This window comes from Ruditapes philippinarum, unplaced genomic scaffold (assembly GCF_026571515.1).
Source record: "Ruditapes philippinarum isolate M1 unplaced genomic scaffold, ASM2657151v2 ctg14402_1_1_1_1, whole genome shotgun sequence".
Lineage (NCBI taxonomy): Eukaryota > Metazoa > Mollusca > Bivalvia > Venerida > Veneridae > Ruditapes > Ruditapes philippinarum.
In genome coordinates this window covers 1-18,288 of record NW_026860192.1, presented here as the reverse complement: position 1 = coordinate 18,288, position 18,288 = coordinate 1, and the positions used below count along the sequence as shown (strand labels likewise).

The following is an 18,288-nucleotide window of genomic DNA, read 5'->3' as shown; positions in this document are numbered from 1 at the left end:
TGTTTGCCTTAATTTTTCAGAAATAAATGAGATAATATCGTAACATTTTAAACTCTTCATCGTGAAGTTTTTATTTTATTACACTTTGAAAATATTAGGTCTTAATTAAATTTTAACGAAGTTTCTTTTTTAAATCTATTGGCTGTTTAGATATTCTTCAAAGAGGATGTAATGCATAAGAATGGCCGTACCTTAAATCAATTTGTCAAATGGCCTCTAACACAGAAATTTAAATAGTTCACATAATGGTATCTATGTATGATTAAACATAAGATTCATGATATCCTGTATTGAAAACTTATATAGTTTTAAACATTAAACATAGTTAGAGGTAAAAAAAGGCACAAACACTACCTAAACTATCTCAAAATATGGAAAGAATTATTCTTCTTTCTATTTTTATTACCTTAATATTTGATATCATCATCATCATCATCATCATCATCATCAACAACAACAACAACATTTTTTTCTTATATATATGTACATGTATATTCATTTATTCATTTTTAGTTTATTGTATTTTTTCTTTTTGCTCATCTGCTAAAGTTTGCAGTTTTAATTATAGCATTTATATTTTCGGACATGTTTGATGATTCATTTGAAGTACCTTGGAAAGATTTTGAGATAAAAATAATTACATTTTCAAGTAGCATTTATGTATTCTGCGTTTTTCAGCTATCGAAAGGAAGTTTAAACTTGAAGAAGTTAATTATATCGGTTTAATTATTTGACACAATATTCGGAAGTTTAATCATAAGAAGAAACAACAGTGCCGTTTCGTATCATAATTTAATTGAGAAATGTTCAAATGACGGGGTTATTCATTCCAGGGTTGATTTTCTTATTTACCAAGGCGGTGAATCGTATGTTATTATTATACTTAATTTTTCAATGTTGTTCGGTGTTATTCTTGTTGCTCGTGTAATTGCTATTGGTGTTGGTTGTTGGTATTGCTGATGTTATTATTGTTATTGTTGTTGCTGTTGCTGCTGCTGATGATGCTGATGATGGTGATGAAAATGATGTTGTTGTTGTTGTTGCTGTTGTTGATATTGTTGCTTCTGCTGTTGCTGCTGATGTTGATGATGATGGTGATGATGATGATGTTGTAGTTGTTGTTGGTATTGTTGTTCAAGTATTTAGTTTAAATGGTATTGTCAGTGACAAAGGTGTTAGTAAAGGTGGTTGCTGTTGTTATAGCGGTAGAGGTGGTAGATGTGGCCGCATCATCATCATCATTATCATTATCATTTTAATTAATTCAATTATCAATTGAATTCTTCCACATGTTTCACAGATCGATTTTGTATTTTTGCATGCCTCCATATGAGCAAAATTATTTCAGGAAAATCAAACTTGCAAAAAGTGTACAACGGTTTTTAGGAAAGTATAATAATGTTAACATCCTTGTATTAATGTTCGTGGTTATGCTCGATTTTAACTGAACCACTATATGAGCCGCGGCAAAACCAACATAATGGGTTTGCGACCAGCATGGATCCAGACCAGTCTGCGCATCCGCGTAGTCTGATCAGGATCCATGCTGTTCGCTTATAAACCCTATAACAAGGAGAGAAACTGATAGCGAACAGCATGGATCCTGATCAGACGGCACGGATGCACAGACTACGCCCCCTCGTACAAATCAGATAGCCTCGTGTTTCGGTGCTCTTTCTATTACTTAATTTCTAATTAATATTTTTATTAGCTCTTTCAGAACCATCCGGTTTTATTGGATGCTACTATGATCTATTTGGAAGAACTATTACTAATGCCTTAACGCACAAAAAAATGAAGAGAGATGCATATGTATTAGAATGTATCAACTATTGTGAAAGAGCCCATTATAGATACGCCGGGGCAAAGGTAATATTATAAGGTGTTAGTTTAATCATATTCATTTTAGATCTTGCAACTTACATCAATCACTTTTGGGTCTGCTTCTTGGACCCGAGTAGGACTCGAACCGATGTTCCTTGGGTTGACAGGCAGATACTTTAACCACTCAGCCATCGCCCCCTATAACTAGCGAATTATACTAGTAGCGTTTACAAAAATATGTTTAAATTACGTTAAATTAATTGACACAATGTGTGCCTTGGTTTGTTTTTATCAAGAAAGATAATGACAACAGATTACAGACAACCAGATATCCCTTAAATGTAAAAAAAGAGAAATATTCTAAATTGACTTGTCAATAGTGTTTGTTATATAATAAGAAATCAGACAGGGCGCGTTATCTGTTGCAGTGTTATTCTTTGGATATTATTGGAAAATTAACATGTACTATTTTAAATCATTTTTCCTTTACTAGCCCGCCTTTAAATCTATGCTTAATCTTACTATTTGTCAGGCAATTTAGTAAAAAGATCGCTATAACAAGTGATCAAATAAAACAATTAACGATATTAAATAATTATCTATCCTTGACCATTTACAACACATGAACTATCAAATTTGAATGAGGCCAGTGACTCCAACAGTTTTCGCTTGAAATATTATCATGCAGAGTTGTAATAAATTCTATTGTGTAATGTTCATTCTGTATAATGTATTAATGTTACCGTAGCATAAAACACACGATTGAAAATCTTGAAAGGGCTCCCATAAAAAGCCCGATACTGTGTTCAGTATTTAATCTTTACTAAAACTTTAATAAACTTTAACTAAAAGACTTTACTAAACAGATGTTAATAAAATATGTGTTTATACCTTTTCATGAAAGTATCACAGGCAACACATGCACTGTTATTGTGGCAACAAAACACGATATCATAATGTTGAATCAATGTGCGATTATCCTTGCCCAGGCAGCGGTAAAAAGGAATGTGCGGGAGCAGGAGAAATAACATTGTTTAGAACTATTCGTAAGTTTTTGTTTCTTCAATCTTAACAGTTATAAGTATTTTATAACTATATTGTATTTTCACATTTGTGTACTATGTACTTTTTGATAAAGGAAAGTACATACTCGAGTTTAAAACTCGTGCGTCATCAATATTCCAATGTCCTTCTTGTTGTGGCAGGGTTTTAAAAATTCGAATTAATACTTAAATGTATAATGCAATAAACTTCACCTAAAGCGGCATGGTTATAGCGATTTTTCGGTAATAAGCAATTATCACTTATATGGAACTCATTTTTAGTCCAAATTAAGTTATTACAATTTTATTACGAATTCCAAATTAAGGCTACCGCATTTTCTAGTTTTGTTTTCATCGGCACGGATTAAAACTCGGCTATGAAAATAAGTTTGTTTAGTAGTACGTAATAGTTTCTATTTAAAATATTTTTAGCATGACTTCTTGTCACAAGAGAAAATAGTTATTCATTTTATTCCATTAGTTCGTTTGTTTTATATTTTGCTCAATGTCATTTACAATCGGTTGTCAACATAATAGAGCACATTATTTCTTGAGTAAAAGCCGTTGAAAAGTGCAAATTACGTTAGATTGAAATGAATAGAAATCCATATATGTCATAAGTTAAAGTCACCCTTTAATAATATAATCGAAGATATTCAATAAAAAAGGAACGAAAAATCGAAAAAAAAAATTCTTGAATCAATATAAGGGATACAACAATGACGGACCCAAGTGAGTTATTTTTCTTAATCAAATCTTGCTTTTCAACATGGAGAACGATGGTAAACAATCAGTTCGTTAAATGTTAATATAATACGAAATAAAAACTCCTGATACAAGGAACTAATTCGCAATGTGCTTACAAGGAACTCCGGGTATAACGAATATATTTTGAATGTCTTAAGCGAGGTTTACTGTATATATATTTGAATAAAATGTATATGTGTATTATGTATAAAATTTATATGATTATAATATATATTACTTAACAAAATTTCTTACTCATAGTTATATAGTAATACAGTAAGAAAATCACATACATAATTATTATTTCTTTATTTATTAATTTAAAAGATAAATGAGATATTGTACGACATTTTAGTAATTATCAATCTATTCTTTTCGCATATATTTTTATTCATAGTAGACACAAAATGTACATATATTTACTTATTTCTTAATCAACACTGTCACGAACTCCTTCTACTGATATGTCTGAATGACAAAAAGTATAATTGAACCAGGTACGTATATAAATATACGTACCTGATTGAACAGCGCGGATAATGTCCATAACAGTCTCTTAAAGTCTAAAACGCCTATTTATGCTAGAAACTCCACTACATTAGTTTACTTTAGGTTATCTTCAGATGAAAGGAGATTTACCACTTCAACAAGTCTCAAAGAACTTTTGATTTCATTGAATAAGATTGTGACGATAGGATATAAATCAAATAGACAATGTTTCCACAAGATTTTATTCTGAATTAACAACCAAAAACATCATATCATTCTTCAGAGAGACGGACAAACAGATAAAATTTTTTTAAAAAGATGTTTGTCAGTTTATATGGCGCATTATGACAATTATGCAAATGTATATTTCTTTAAGTCTTGGAGTAAAAAACATTGTTGTCTGATATCGTATTTATTGTAAGAAACCGAAGCGAGTACAAAAATATAAAAAATAAAAAAAACATGGTCATCGGTTAGCTACGTGTGTGCATTTAATTCACCATTGTGTTTTGTCCTTTATTGCATATTTCTCGAATCAATTGACAAATACTTAAGAATAGCTAAAGGTTTGAAAGTTTCACCAATTTGCTGTGGAATATCTTTCTTTATTTACGTGCGCCTTTTCCCGCCCTATTATGTAAACAGTCTAAGCGTGCTGGGTTTTCTTACTAACACTGTCGCTGACGCGTTATATGGGAGAATATAGCATTGCTGACATGGATGAAATATATGTACTCTCGTTCATCGTATCAGAAACTTTTATAACTAGTATACTTACACGCTCTACACTACTCCCTAATATAGTATCAAAAGACATGGCAGTCAATTTAGTATATTTAATGAGAGTAGATTCAATATTGAATTTAATTAACTCGTTCTAAAAATAAAAACATCAGTCGTGTACATATAATTTATATCTACTTCACGTTTATCCAATTAAAAGCGGAATTGCGGACATGAAGTATAACAAAGCCTCTTATACAGAAAAAACGGTAAACGGACGGACAGACGGACATTTATGTTTTAAAGACGAACCGACTTTCTAATGACTGTTATATGCAAAGTTCATGTTTTGGTATGACATGGAATGACACATTATACGAAAAGATCAGATAATTGAGGATTTCTAAAAACAATAGTAACTAAACACAGCTGTTATTTAATTTCGAGCACTATTCGCTAAAATGCGATGAATAAATTAATTCGAGGAATAGTTATAGTTATAAGTCCTAAGCCTTGAATACATAGTTACACGTTTAAAATTCCTTAATATGTTGAACTGTAAGGTTGCATAGCCAAGAGGTCATTGCTTTTATCCGATTTTCGAATATCCATAACATGTGTTTTGTGTATTGTTTAATTTTAAATTTACCTTTTTAAAAAATTGTGACGTCTACTTTAGACGATGGAAATGACGACGAAAGTGACGGTAAAAATGATGATGAATATAACGATGATGGTGACGATGAAAATGACGATAAAAATGATGATGAATATAACGATGAAGGTGACGATGAAAAAGACGGTGAAAATGACGATGGAAACACAACTCCAATTATCATATCTGTCATAATCCTTGTAGTCATAGCAACTGGGGCTGTCATTTTCTGGATAAAATGGTAATTTATAATGTGGATAACAATGATTATCATATTACTAAAAGGATGCATTATTCACGGTTTAAGTTTTTAATCCATCCTTATGGTTTTATTATAAGTGTTTGCATTTATATACAAGTTAAACGTTTTAGTTTTTAATTAACAAGGCTTAAATAAGGCTTAAAATATGTATGAGTAGCTTAGCTTTTAGTATTATAGATTTGTTTTGTTACAATATAATTTGCATGTTTGTATGATTAAAGGCAAAGATGTCATAATGACAAACAACAATTCCCTGAAGTAAAGCCTGTCCAAAGAACAACAAGGCAAGAAAACGCAATGTTCCAAACTCTTCCAGAAATATCAACGTCGATTTATTCAACCGAAACAGCTGACAACCCTTACAATTACACCGAGATAACAGATCTTCAAAATTCACCAACCAGTCCAAAACCTGTCCTTGATGTCTCTGAAACGATGTCAAAAGGCTTATATGACCGTGCTAATTCAAGACCACCTCTAAACGCACCAAGCCATTCGAATTACAATCATATTGTGATCAACAAAGATGGATTGACTTCCGAAAACAGTTATTCGTGTACGGAAAATCTTCGTAGACATGAAGTTCTTCTATCGACACTAGGGAAGAATAATGAAAGCACATATAACACGCTGACTGAGGATGCCCATAGCAATGTAAATGTTGACTTATATAACCATGCAGGTGTGAGATTATTTTCCACCAATGTCAATAAGCCTGGAACTGGAAGCAAAGAATATTCCCATTTAACAAGCGTGGAGAGAGAACACAATTGATATGAAAGATATGTCGTAACAAATTTGATAATGATTTATTAAAGTGGACACAAAAAGCTGTGAAAGGGTGGCATTTTGGAGAAAAATGATATAATAATGTGGTTTACAATTGTGACGAAATTGAGACATTGTTTACATATGTACAAGAATTGTTAAATAAGATCAATTGAATTTTTATTTTAAGATATTCATTTTTGTACAACATGCTATGGACATATTCAAATGATTAAATGAATGTTAAATTAGTCAAGTCAATCTAATCGAATCCAACCCCCAAGTGTTTTGTATTATCTTGCATTATAACTGTGATTATTTGAATTCCAAAATGTATTCAAAACTGTAAAGCAAGCATACTTGTAAATCAAAAAGATATGTTGTATTATATTAGCTCAAACATGCCATTCGTCAATGTCCGTGTTTATCAAAAAGGGACCAACAGTGTTCAAACCGTTACAAATCGAAGTATACTTATTTTCACCTACAATGCGGTTAAAATATAACATAAATTTATGTATGCTAGTTTGCTTTTAACATAGAGATACCCACATCTTTGGTAATAGTCTATCGGTCGCTCCATTTAACATGCTTCCATGGATATCAACCTACTGGCCTATCAGTGTTGATGACAGACAAATGGCCATTTAACTCCGAGATTAGTTTTCACGGCGACATTTTACCTCGCCTGATGATCAAATCAACGACTCCTGTATTTAAATCTGATGCTCCCATTAGTGAGCAAGTACGCGGAAAAAACTTGCAGTAATTGCTTACAGTTTGACATGAACGATCTTTTAGGACACAATAAAAAGCATTAGAGATATAACTACAATTATAAACAACGTTGTTTTTTTAAATAATAAAATGTAAGTTAAATAATGGCCTTATTTCTTAATTATAGAAGTATTTGGTTATACATTTTTTTTTTCATTTCATATATTCACTCTGATAAAGAATAATCAAGATTTTTTGAAAATAACAAAAAGAAGATATTTAGGTTGAGAGAAATGATATAAAGACCTATAATTTTGAGTTTTCTTGTTTAGAAAAATGGTATACGAGGGCTGTCCGGAAAGTTCGTAGACAAGGCTATAAAATTATTTTAAGCAGACATATCAATATGATGATTTAATACTTTACTTAAGTATTTATCTGCTACATATTTCTAAATTAAAAAACATGATAAAAGTAATATTCGCAAAGCGCCGATCACCATGGCAACATGATCAACGAACCACGGAGCACTTTGATTTCATGATGATAGCTACTCGAATAAAAAGTTGCTAAAAGATGTAATTTTAATGCAATCTCTCGTTTTAATTTTGTGACATCATAGGATAGTATAACATGATATTCAGTGTAAATTATGATGCCATACGTAAATAAACAGCTTGTTTACGGCGATTATAGGCAATGAAGGTGCGTACATTTTGTGTTGCAAAAATGACGTCAAATTAACGGACGGAGCAACGTAATGATATTTAACTTCATAGCAACGCTAATATGGCGCCATCTGAGATTATAATCTTTACCTTTAAAACAAAATTAACCATGAAATGTTAAAGGCAACTTGTGTTTAAATGAATAAATGTCAAACAAGATAAAGAAGCGGTGATGACAGGATATTGTATAAGAAACGCTCCAGAAGTGACCAAAAGTAGCATGGCTGAAATATCGTAGATTGCGTTACAACATTTTTTGAAAAAGGCAGACATCTTACACACAGTATGGGAACCAGTGAAATCTTTATTTTTAAATAATAATTTTAAATATGAAATGTATGAAGCAATAACATGTATTAAGTATACGTCAGACAGGTACCATGATGGCTTTTGAAATCGGAAGAAATTAAATAGTTGGTAAACATGAATTTAATTTGACGCCGTTGACGTTGTCAAAGTGCTCCATGATTATGTATATATGTTTTATGTAAATACTTTTAAAATACAAACGTTAGTCACAGTTCAGTAATTTTTGATAAATGTGTTCGCTAGATATGTATTTTATGCTGACAAAATTTGTACAGCGTATGTATTGTTTTACAATAAAAAAATGAAGATGTATATGAACTTTCCGGACATCTCTCGTATAAAGTGCGTATGATATGCACAGCCATGTATTCATTCATAATATGGTTGCCGAGTTGTGATTTCAGATTTTTTTTAGACTTTTTGAATTATTTTATGGGCTGAAAATTCTTTTAAATTCTTGGGCGTGATTAAGCACAGATGTCCGGCACGTGGCCATGGCCTACACTATACTCCTCTTCCCCCTCTACAACCAAAAACCCTCAAACATCATAAGTACTGACAAAAAATATTTATATGAAAAAAAAAGGATTTATGATTCTTGAAAATAATAAGGTATTTTACTCTACTTTCATTTTGTATAGAACAATAACTAGCATCTTAATTTTGAGCACATACATATTCATCAATTTTCACCTGGTGTCAAATTTTAGATAAATATATTAAGGAAACAATACTGACAGCTTCACAGACTCCTTCTTTTTTTCTTAGCCTTGCCTGATAAACTTTGTAATATCAGGCACTAACATAGTATTCTCTATTTATCAGACACAAGTAGTTAGTATTGCCCTCATTAAAATGATAACATCACTATGTATATTAAAATCATTTTAACACGCAAATTCTATTAGAACATCAGAAACTGAATAGTTTTAGTATGTGCCAATCACACGTGGTTTAAATTAAATATCTCAGAGTACGTAAATTGGCAAAACTTGCAAACCATACACACACAGCTCGTAAAGCCCCTTACGCTTATAAATAGAGAAGAAAAACATTCCTATGCCACAGGGACGAAATCCTATAGTTATTATCTCTTTTTTTGGGAAGGGAGATATTGTTGTTTTTCTCATTATCATTTTTTTATTTGAACTTTGAAAGCATATTTTCCACTTTTCCAGTTCCAGATCCAAATATTAGAATAACAACTAGTTAGATAATTTGCATTAAGCTCAATCAAGGATAAAACAAGTCAGAAAAAGTATATATTATCTTTGAATCATAATGATATCAAATTTAGATTCACAATTCCCCGTTTGTTCCAATGCTTGATAGGCTGTGTTATTAGTAATGTTGAATGAAAAATTGATTAAACAGGTATATAAGGCTAAAAAAGATGCCAAGGTGAATCTGGTTTGCCAGATTTTTATACTCCACAACAGCAGGTGTCAAGTGCCGTGTGGCAGCTGTAAAAAGTTGCCCCGTACTTCACTTCAGTGTTGTTATATTTTTCTGGTCCTTGGGGATCATTGATACCAGCACTATTAAGTGTTGAGAATTGAGTACCGCTCAATCCGGTGATGGGGTTGTGAGGGATGTTGCACGTATTCATTATCCCTCATCCTCATGTACAGACTCAATCAAACCGAGTCTGCAATTTCCATGTAAATTTGTTGGACTAATGCTTCTGAGGGACCTCTTTGTTTCCAGATTTTTTTACATGCAAACATTATTTCGAATCTTTGTATTCATGAAGAAATGTAAGCAGTGCCTGTTTAATTGTTTAATAATGGCAGTATTTACTTGTGCAAATTAAATGTTGTGATTGGAAACAGTTATGCAGGACTCTCAGTATGGTTAGTTCAAAAGACTTCCCTACGAGTTTATTTATTATTATATGTTATGGATGAGCAATGTTTTATCTTTACGACAAAGAAGCTATATTAAAAAAAAGGTACTGTACCCAGGAATATAGCTTTGAATGTTTAAATATATTGAGTATCAGAAAGTTCTGAATCACCCGAGGCTATTTGACCAACTTTAAGACATAAGTTTCATTATTCAGATCAGTCTTTCAGGGATGATGAATTTTTATACAAACTTTGTTAGATATGTCATAACAATTGTTAATACTCGCCAACAATACTTTTCAGCTAACTGTAATTTATAACACTTTACACCACACAGTATCTTAATGACTATAAATTGTATGTATACAACTTTATGTTGAATAAAATATATGTTATATGCTATATGTTACATTTCTATGGTCATTGGCTTTAGTTATAGTTAATATAACGTAATGTTTTACTTTTGAAAGGAATATAATTTTGTTAAGAATGATAATTATCAAAATATTATTAATTGTATTTCTAACCAATTGATTCAAGATAAGGTTAACCAATAATCCAACATAATTAACTATCGATATCATTAGCAAAGATAATATACGCTACCGCGTACAACAAACACTGATTCTTTTATTGAAGTTATTGGTCTAGTCCTACACGAAATGGAGCGGTGGGCTAGTGATAAAGGTGTCTGCCAATCAACCCTGGGATCATACTGGGCTCGAGCCCTACTTGATCATTTTTCTTATATTACACAAGAACTTGCTAGTTCCAGGAAGAAGACTCGAGAGTGATAAACATAAGTTGCAAGAACTTGTTTCTTAATCGAGCTAAATTTCGTAAGTTTAAGCGAATTAAATTGAACTATTATTTTGAAACCTTATTTCCAGTCATAGCATGTCAAAAAAGCAGTGGAGTCCCGTTAATTTCAGATTTATATTTTTACTTTTTGAGTACGTGTGGCCATAATACAATACTATTGCATGTTCTTTTCTGGCCAAAGGTCGCTCTAAGATCAATATTTTTGTACTGTTGTTCTTTGTTCCTACGAATATGCCATTAGACTAACATGTGTTTCTACAAAGAACTAGTAATCACGAGTTGTTGTTGCATGACTGTATATTTTCAGATATGAAAATTAAAACGGAATATTGCATAAATATTCAATTTATTTTTTTTTAATCTGCATTGCGCGTGTTTAATTTATGTATTTGAGTTGCTATTTTAAATGATCTATTTTTGCATAATAAAAGCAGATGTGTCCCGAACGCAGAATTAGATTGGGCCTATTTGTTTAGAGGTAGGTATAAATGTCCTACAATGTATTACAATTTGTACTATTATTTTATGCTCTGTGAATAAAATATGTAATAACCGTAGCTCTTCACAAATCATTAATTACTGCAAGGTTTATAAAAGAAAAAATATTACTTAAAGAATGGTATGTTTTCCAGACAGTAAGATTCAAATAATAAAATAAACCGAAACAAATGTCTGGTCTAAGAAACGAATGAAATGTGCATGCTTATATCTATGATTTCTTAAAAAAGTATATCTTATGAGTTTTTGATAAAAAATATATCAAAAATAAATAAATGTTTCCTTATTAACGATCCTCGGAAAAATTGTAACATAGAATGTCTTTGTTCTTTAACTTACATGAATATATATTGTACATAAACAGAACAAAACTTTTTTGCACTATTTCTTTGAATGCCCAAATTTTAACACACACAGACAAAAGCAATTTCGAAGTCATTACTCCTAATACACCCAGATACAGATAATGCCACTGTTTATATTTACATATCGGAAACAAAACTATTTCTCTGATGCAGTTGTGAGACACTCTTTGTCTTATACCAATTTTGCTATAATAATTCAGCAATGTTTTGTTATTTACAACATCACATTAAAAAGTACTTTCAAGTCATTTTGATTGCTATATAGATTCCTACTTGTTATACATGATCGCATCTTTATTTATTCCAAAATATTCATATTCCCCAGATGTCATATTTTATGATATATTACAAAACTCGACACATTTAAGAAACGCGCTAAAAAGAAGAAGAATTTTATATTTTATAAGACTAAGTTTTTCGGTCTTCTCCTTTTTTTAGCGGAAGTTGTAGCTGTAGCTGTAGCAGTAGCAGTAGCAGTAGCAGTAGCAGTAGCTGTAGCAGTAGCAGTAGCAGTAGCTGTAGCAGAAGCAGTAGCTGTAGCAGTAGCAGTAGCAGTAGCTGTACCAGTAGCTGTACCAGAAGCAGTAGCTGTACCAGTAACAGTAGCTTTAGCAGTAGCAGTAGCAGTAGCAGTAGCAGTAGCAGTAGCAGTAGCAGTAGCAGTAGCTGTAGCTGTAGCGGTATCGGAAGCTGTATCAGTAGCTGTAGCAGTAGCAGTAGCTGTAGCAGTAGCGGTATCGGAGGCTGTAGCAGTAGCAGTAGCTGTAGCAGTAGCAGTAGCAGTAGCAGTAGCTGTAGCTGTAGCTGTAGCTGTAGCAATAGCTGTAGCTGTAGCAGTATTTGTAGCAATAGCTGTAGCAGTAGCAGTAGCTGTAGCAGAGGAAGTAGCAGTAGAAGTAGCCGTAGCAGAAGCAGTAGCCGTAGCTGTAGCGGTAGCGGTCGCTGTAGCAGTAACACTACCTGTAGCAGTAGCAGTACCTGTAGCAGTGGCAGTAGCTGTAGCAGTAGAAGTAGCAGTAGCGGTGGGAGTAAAAGAAGCAGTAGCTGTAGCAGTAGCAGTAGCAGTAGCAGCAGCAGTAGTAGTAGAAGTAGTAGTAGTAGTAGTAGTAGTAGTAGTAGTAGTAGTAGTAGTAGTAGTTGTAGAAGTAGTAGTAGTAGTAGTAGTAGTAGTAGTATTAGTAGTAGTAGTAGTAGTAGCAGTAGTAGTAGTAGTAGTAGTAGTAGTAGTAGTAGTAGTAGCAGTAGTAGTAGTAGTAGTAGTAGTAGTAGTAGTAGTAGTAGTAGTAGTAGTAGTAGTAGTAGTAGTAGTAGTAGAAGTAGTAGTAGTAGTAGTAGTAGTAGTAGTAGTAGTAGTAGTAGTAGTAGTAGTAGTAGTAGTAGTAGTAGTAGTAGTAGTAGTAGTAGTAGTAGTAGTAGTAGTAGTAGTAGTAGCAGTAGCAGTAGCAGTAGCAGTAGCAGTAGCAGTAGCAGCAGCAGCAGCAGCAGCAGCAGCTGTAGCAGTAGCAGTAGCAGTATCTGTAGCAGTAGCAGTAGCTGTAGCAGTAGCAGTAGCAGTAGCTGTGGCTGTAGCTGTAGCTGTAGAAGTAGAATAGCAGTAGTAGTAGCAGTAGCAGAAGCAGTAGCTGTAGTGGTAGCAGTAGCAGTAGCAGTAGCTGTAGCGGTAGCTGTAGAAGTAGCTGTAGCAGTAGCTGTATCAGTAGCTGTAGCAGTAGCTGAAGCAGTAGAAGTAGCAGAAACATTAGCTGTAGCAGTAGAAGAAGCAGTAGCAGTAGCTGTAGCTGTAGCTGTAGCTGTAGCTGTAGCTGTAGCTGTAGCAGTAGCAGTAGCAGTAGCAGTAATTGTTATAGTATTATTTAGTATTATTAGTAGTAGTATTATTTGTTACATATTTTGTTTTCCTTTGTTAAGAATGTAATTTAATTGAATTTTAGATAACACTTTTAACATCAACAGCAGGTGAAGATGTTTAGAACGACATTGTTGACTCAGATTCCCTATATGGGTAACAATTATTTCTAGAAAGGTGACAGACATAATACAGACATGTTTCTGTATTTTTACCATTTATAAATTATATCATTTCCAAGTGCTGTATTTGGTTAATACTACATTATTTTAGTGCGATTGTGTTGGAAGCTCAAAATCTAGTGATGAAACACTCTGGAATTCTTTCTTGGAACCAAACAGTACTAGTCAAAGACTACTCCCGGTCTCCACCCCTGTATATGCGTATGCAGTATAGCTTATTTCCCATTTATGAATGTCACATTAATAATTCAGCAATTCGAGCAATTCATGATTGACCTTAAAATCTATATAAGTGTATTACTTAAGATGGCAAAAAAATATCCCCTTTTTGTTGTTTTTTTTATTTTATTTTTGTTGGTTTTTTTTTTTCGGTCCAGACTAACGGTTATGTTGTGCTACTTTAACAATATTGGACTATACATCGCTTTCATTATAACAACATAACAGCTGTTTATCAATGTAGCACTAGATCGCTATTGTACTTTAAACAAAGGATTACACCTACTCCAAGCAAATGAAATCCAAGTCATTCTATGTACGCAAACTGTAAATGCTTTTGTTTACGCCGTGATAAGCAAATAACGTGAATAAGCATGATAATAAGTAATAATTGGACATTTTAAAAAAAATGTTATGTGCATGATAGGTATATTGAAATCTAAATATATGGATTACAAGCTTAAACATTAGGTGGTTTAGTTAGGAGATGAACTTTACATAATTGTTTACACATTTCTATAGCTCTTGTGTTTCTATGTTATTGTGTAAGTAGATTATAATAAACATTCTGAACGTTTATGTTTTTATTTGGTTGAAGCTAGAAATGTTCGCGTATTTGTTATCAGTGACATATTCGCGGTTATAAAGATTCGCTTAATCATGCCTACCGCGAAAAGCGCTAACTTAAAACGCGCGAAATCTTTTCTAGGAATACAGTATAGTTCCTTGCTCACAGATACAATCACTTGCCCCTGACGGTGTTTGAACCCACGTGACCAGATATCCTTACATTACTATTACGACGCATTACCCAATCGTCAACGCCGCCGCTCAAAAGCTGTAGTTGAAATGATCATAACAATTTCGCCTCTAGCGGTGCGGAAATTTACATCACACCACCTATATAAGAAAGTAACGTAGCGCTTCACTTTCTTTCTGGTTTAGCTGTTCGATAGGTAAGACTTTGTTAAACATGTTAAACCATTGTATGAATGTTGGAAATATGAAATTTTGCAAGGCAGTATTGATAATTGTGTGTAATTAATTGATAATGATTTTTAACAAATTCCTTTTGGTTTCAGGACGTATTATTTTGGTAAAAAATAGATAAATTGTCGATTTCTCATGTATTATTTTTGAAAGTATTAATACAAGAAGTCAGACGAAAATATCTTTGATTATTTCATCCAACCCTCACAACAATCCCCTGTATCATTTGGAGCACCCATTGAGGAGAACATATAGATATAGTTTGTGGATTTTAAGATCTCTCAGTTTGTGAATTTGAGGATTTTTCAGCTAGTGGATTTGAGTAACTTCCAGTAGAAGTTTCTAATCATTGAGCTACGAAACTTTTGGGACTTTTGGAGTGCTCTTCAATATTATGCAGTGTACAGTGAATAGAACAAAAAAAACAACAAAAAGGACTGCAAGCATTTTTTTTATATTTAGTTAATGTACCAGTTTTTTTAATCATATATTTATTGTAAAGTGATAAGTAAGTATTACTGTTAAAGTAGCTCTTGTTTTCACTGAAGGGTAATTCATGTACTTGATTGGATTATGTGAACTGCAACAGTTTGACAGTTATTACATTAATACATTAATCTTTCTCAAATTAGATAACCCGATACATTGTTTATATGTATTATACTTACTTTTTTATATTCAAGTATAGAGACCATTTGCTGGCTTCTGTTGGCTTGGATTTCTGGTCGTTATATAAGTCAATAAATAAGTGTTACAGTAGTAAATTTGTAGATATACAGCAGACAATGTAGTCTTAGTAGTAAATAATGTGTATACAGTGACAATTTTTTTCAGGTTTAATTTTAAAGAAATCTGACCATAATCATATTTTTTTCAGCATTTTTGTTATGTTAAATATTTTATTGCAAGTAGTTTAATACAAATTTTAATTTAGATAGTTCTAAAAATTTAGGGATTTTTGTCTAAAAACAAAGGATTGTTGGAAGCCCTGCATAACTTAAAAAGTACTGCTACCATAGTTGATAATAGCACTATTGATGAAGTATTACTTAGAAAGATTAAAACGTGAAGCCAGACCAGAATATTTGTAATTATTTCATTCAACCCTCACAGCTGTCAGAATAATCACACAGTTTTATCTGTCGGTTTATTTTTTTTATTCTTCTGTATCACGATTTTTTTGTCTGTTGTGTAAAGTAAATATCTTGTTTCGATGAACAGCTTTTGTAAAAACCTGTATATACTCTCTCTATATGTAAATGATAAATCGTTAAGCTAACATATTTTATAATTATGCAGATTTAAATCAGTTTATGGAAGGCACTCTCGGAGGGTGTAGCGTTTATACCATTGTTGTTTTGAAGGGTTTGTTGATTTGTTAAATCGAAATAAAAAAAAAATTACCGGTGCCAAGTTTTACGTAGTATTTGAATATTACGAAAAAATAAATACCAGTGCCCAGTAGTAACTGTTAATATAAGTTTATTACCGGTGCCCGGTAAGTGACACTGTTTTATAGCGATAAGATTTGGTGCTACACAGGTACACTATTTTGTGGAGTAAAACGTCTTAGCTCATCATAAGTTTCTTATATAAGAAAGTTTATTATTTTATTGAATAGAAGTTTATTATTAGGCTGCTGTGGAATATGAAAAATGTGTATATTTTGGGGAAGGCTTTTTATTGAAGGAGGGGGATTTAAAAAAGTCAGAAAAATTTTTGGGGGAAAAAATCTATAAGAATAGACGGGGATTTGAAGGGGCGAAAAATGAAACAAAAAAACAAATTGAGGAAAAAATGACGGGGTTTGAGGGCCCCCAAATAAAAAAAAGAAACTTTTTTTTCATACTGAAGTTGAGATGAAAATGAAAGAGCAAGAAATAGAATTGATGAAATTAAAAATTGAGACTGATGATCGCTTTGATACCCAAGCTACCGCCGGATTGAGGCCAAGATTGCCATATTTGGAATATCCGAAGATGGCACAGATGCTTATTTAGAGCGATTTGAAAGATTCTCCATTAGTCAAGGATGGAAAAAAGACGCACACATGGGCGATTAATTTAAGTTCAATATTAACGGGGAAGGATATTGAAGTTTACACTAGTATGCCCCCTAAGCAAGCACCAGACAACCAGGAATTAAAAACAGCAGTTCTAAAATAAAACCAGTTGACAGAAATAGGAAGGTTTCAGAACTAAATTTAGAAAGAATGAGCCGTATCATTGGGAGCCTATAAACCAATTTATGGCTCGCTTAGATAGGTACTTTAGTAGATGGACAAAAATGGCCGACGCTGCGGATACAGTAAAGGAAATGAAAGATCTAATTACTTGAGAGCGATTTGTCAAATTGTGTTCAATAGTTTCTCAAGGACCGAAAGCCAAGGGATCGTAGAGATATCATCACTTTGGCTGAGCAATACGTCGATTGAACGTTGTTGATAATAAATTTTGGCTCAATGACTTTCCAAAAATTCCTGATCTATCGAATTCTTTAACAAAAGATTGTACAACATCATAGTTCTAAGTATAGCTGGCACTGCAAGCTCAACATTTTACTTTTGACAAAAAACCAAACGAAAAAGCCATTTTTGACAAAACTACAAATTTCATACCTCAGAAATCAAGTGAATTCGCAGTAATTAAGGTTATAGATAAATGCCCAGTAACACTAAATTGACTAAAGCAATGCACACATTTTATCAACTAAACTGTGGATACTGACAAAATTATGTAAACTAAATTTGTAATTCGCTCCAAGTATGTGTTAAAAATGAAATTGTCTTTCTTTCAGGTTTACTGTTACTGTCATTTGCCGAACTGAAAGATTTTCAAATATGTCACCATTTTCCTTGTTAAACATCATAACACTGATGTGTGCAGTCGTGTTTACGACAGGTATAGAAGGCAATGAAGGTAAGATAACATTGATCAGATTTATATTTATCAAATAAAACATGGCCTTGAGGGCAATATGCAAATTTACGGACTGGTTGGTCAGACTGAGATGGCTCGAAGCGCAGCCCGAAAGGCCATGTTTTATTTGTTATAATATACCGAATCTAAATAATTTCATTCCTTTTGTTGCTGTCATTTTTACTATAATTTGCTGCTTTCAAATAATAATTTTATTTGTTCAGTGTGTGAAATATCTAGGCGGATTTTTTTTTTATTATTTTCAAGAGATGCAGCCAAAAATCATGCTCTTCTTTTAATATTTCATTTTTTGTTAATCAAATTAAATATTAATGT

At 32.5% G+C, this 18,288-nt stretch overlaps 1 protein-coding gene across 2 annotated transcripts; it reads left to right on the top strand.

Moving 5' to 3' along the window:
• Positions 1-663: 663 nt before the first annotated feature.
• Positions 664-7,027, top strand: LOC132759171 (uncharacterized). 2 transcript variants are annotated; one of them, XM_060750894.1, is made up of 5 exons: positions 664-866; positions 1,721-1,869; positions 2,729-2,870; positions 5,506-5,722; positions 5,965-7,027. In XM_060750894.1, exons 1-5 carry the CDS (start codon positions 812-814, stop codon positions 6,515-6,517), a joined length of 1,116 nt encoding a protein of 371 aa, XP_060606877.1. In that variant the 5' UTR covers positions 664-811; the 3' UTR covers positions 6,518-7,027. The 2 variants fall into 2 exon arrangements, with proteins under 2 accessions (XP_060606877.1, XP_060606876.1); XM_060750893.1 differs by having other exon boundaries at positions 665-866; positions 1,712-1,869.
• Positions 7,028-18,288: the final 11,261 nt, after the last annotated feature.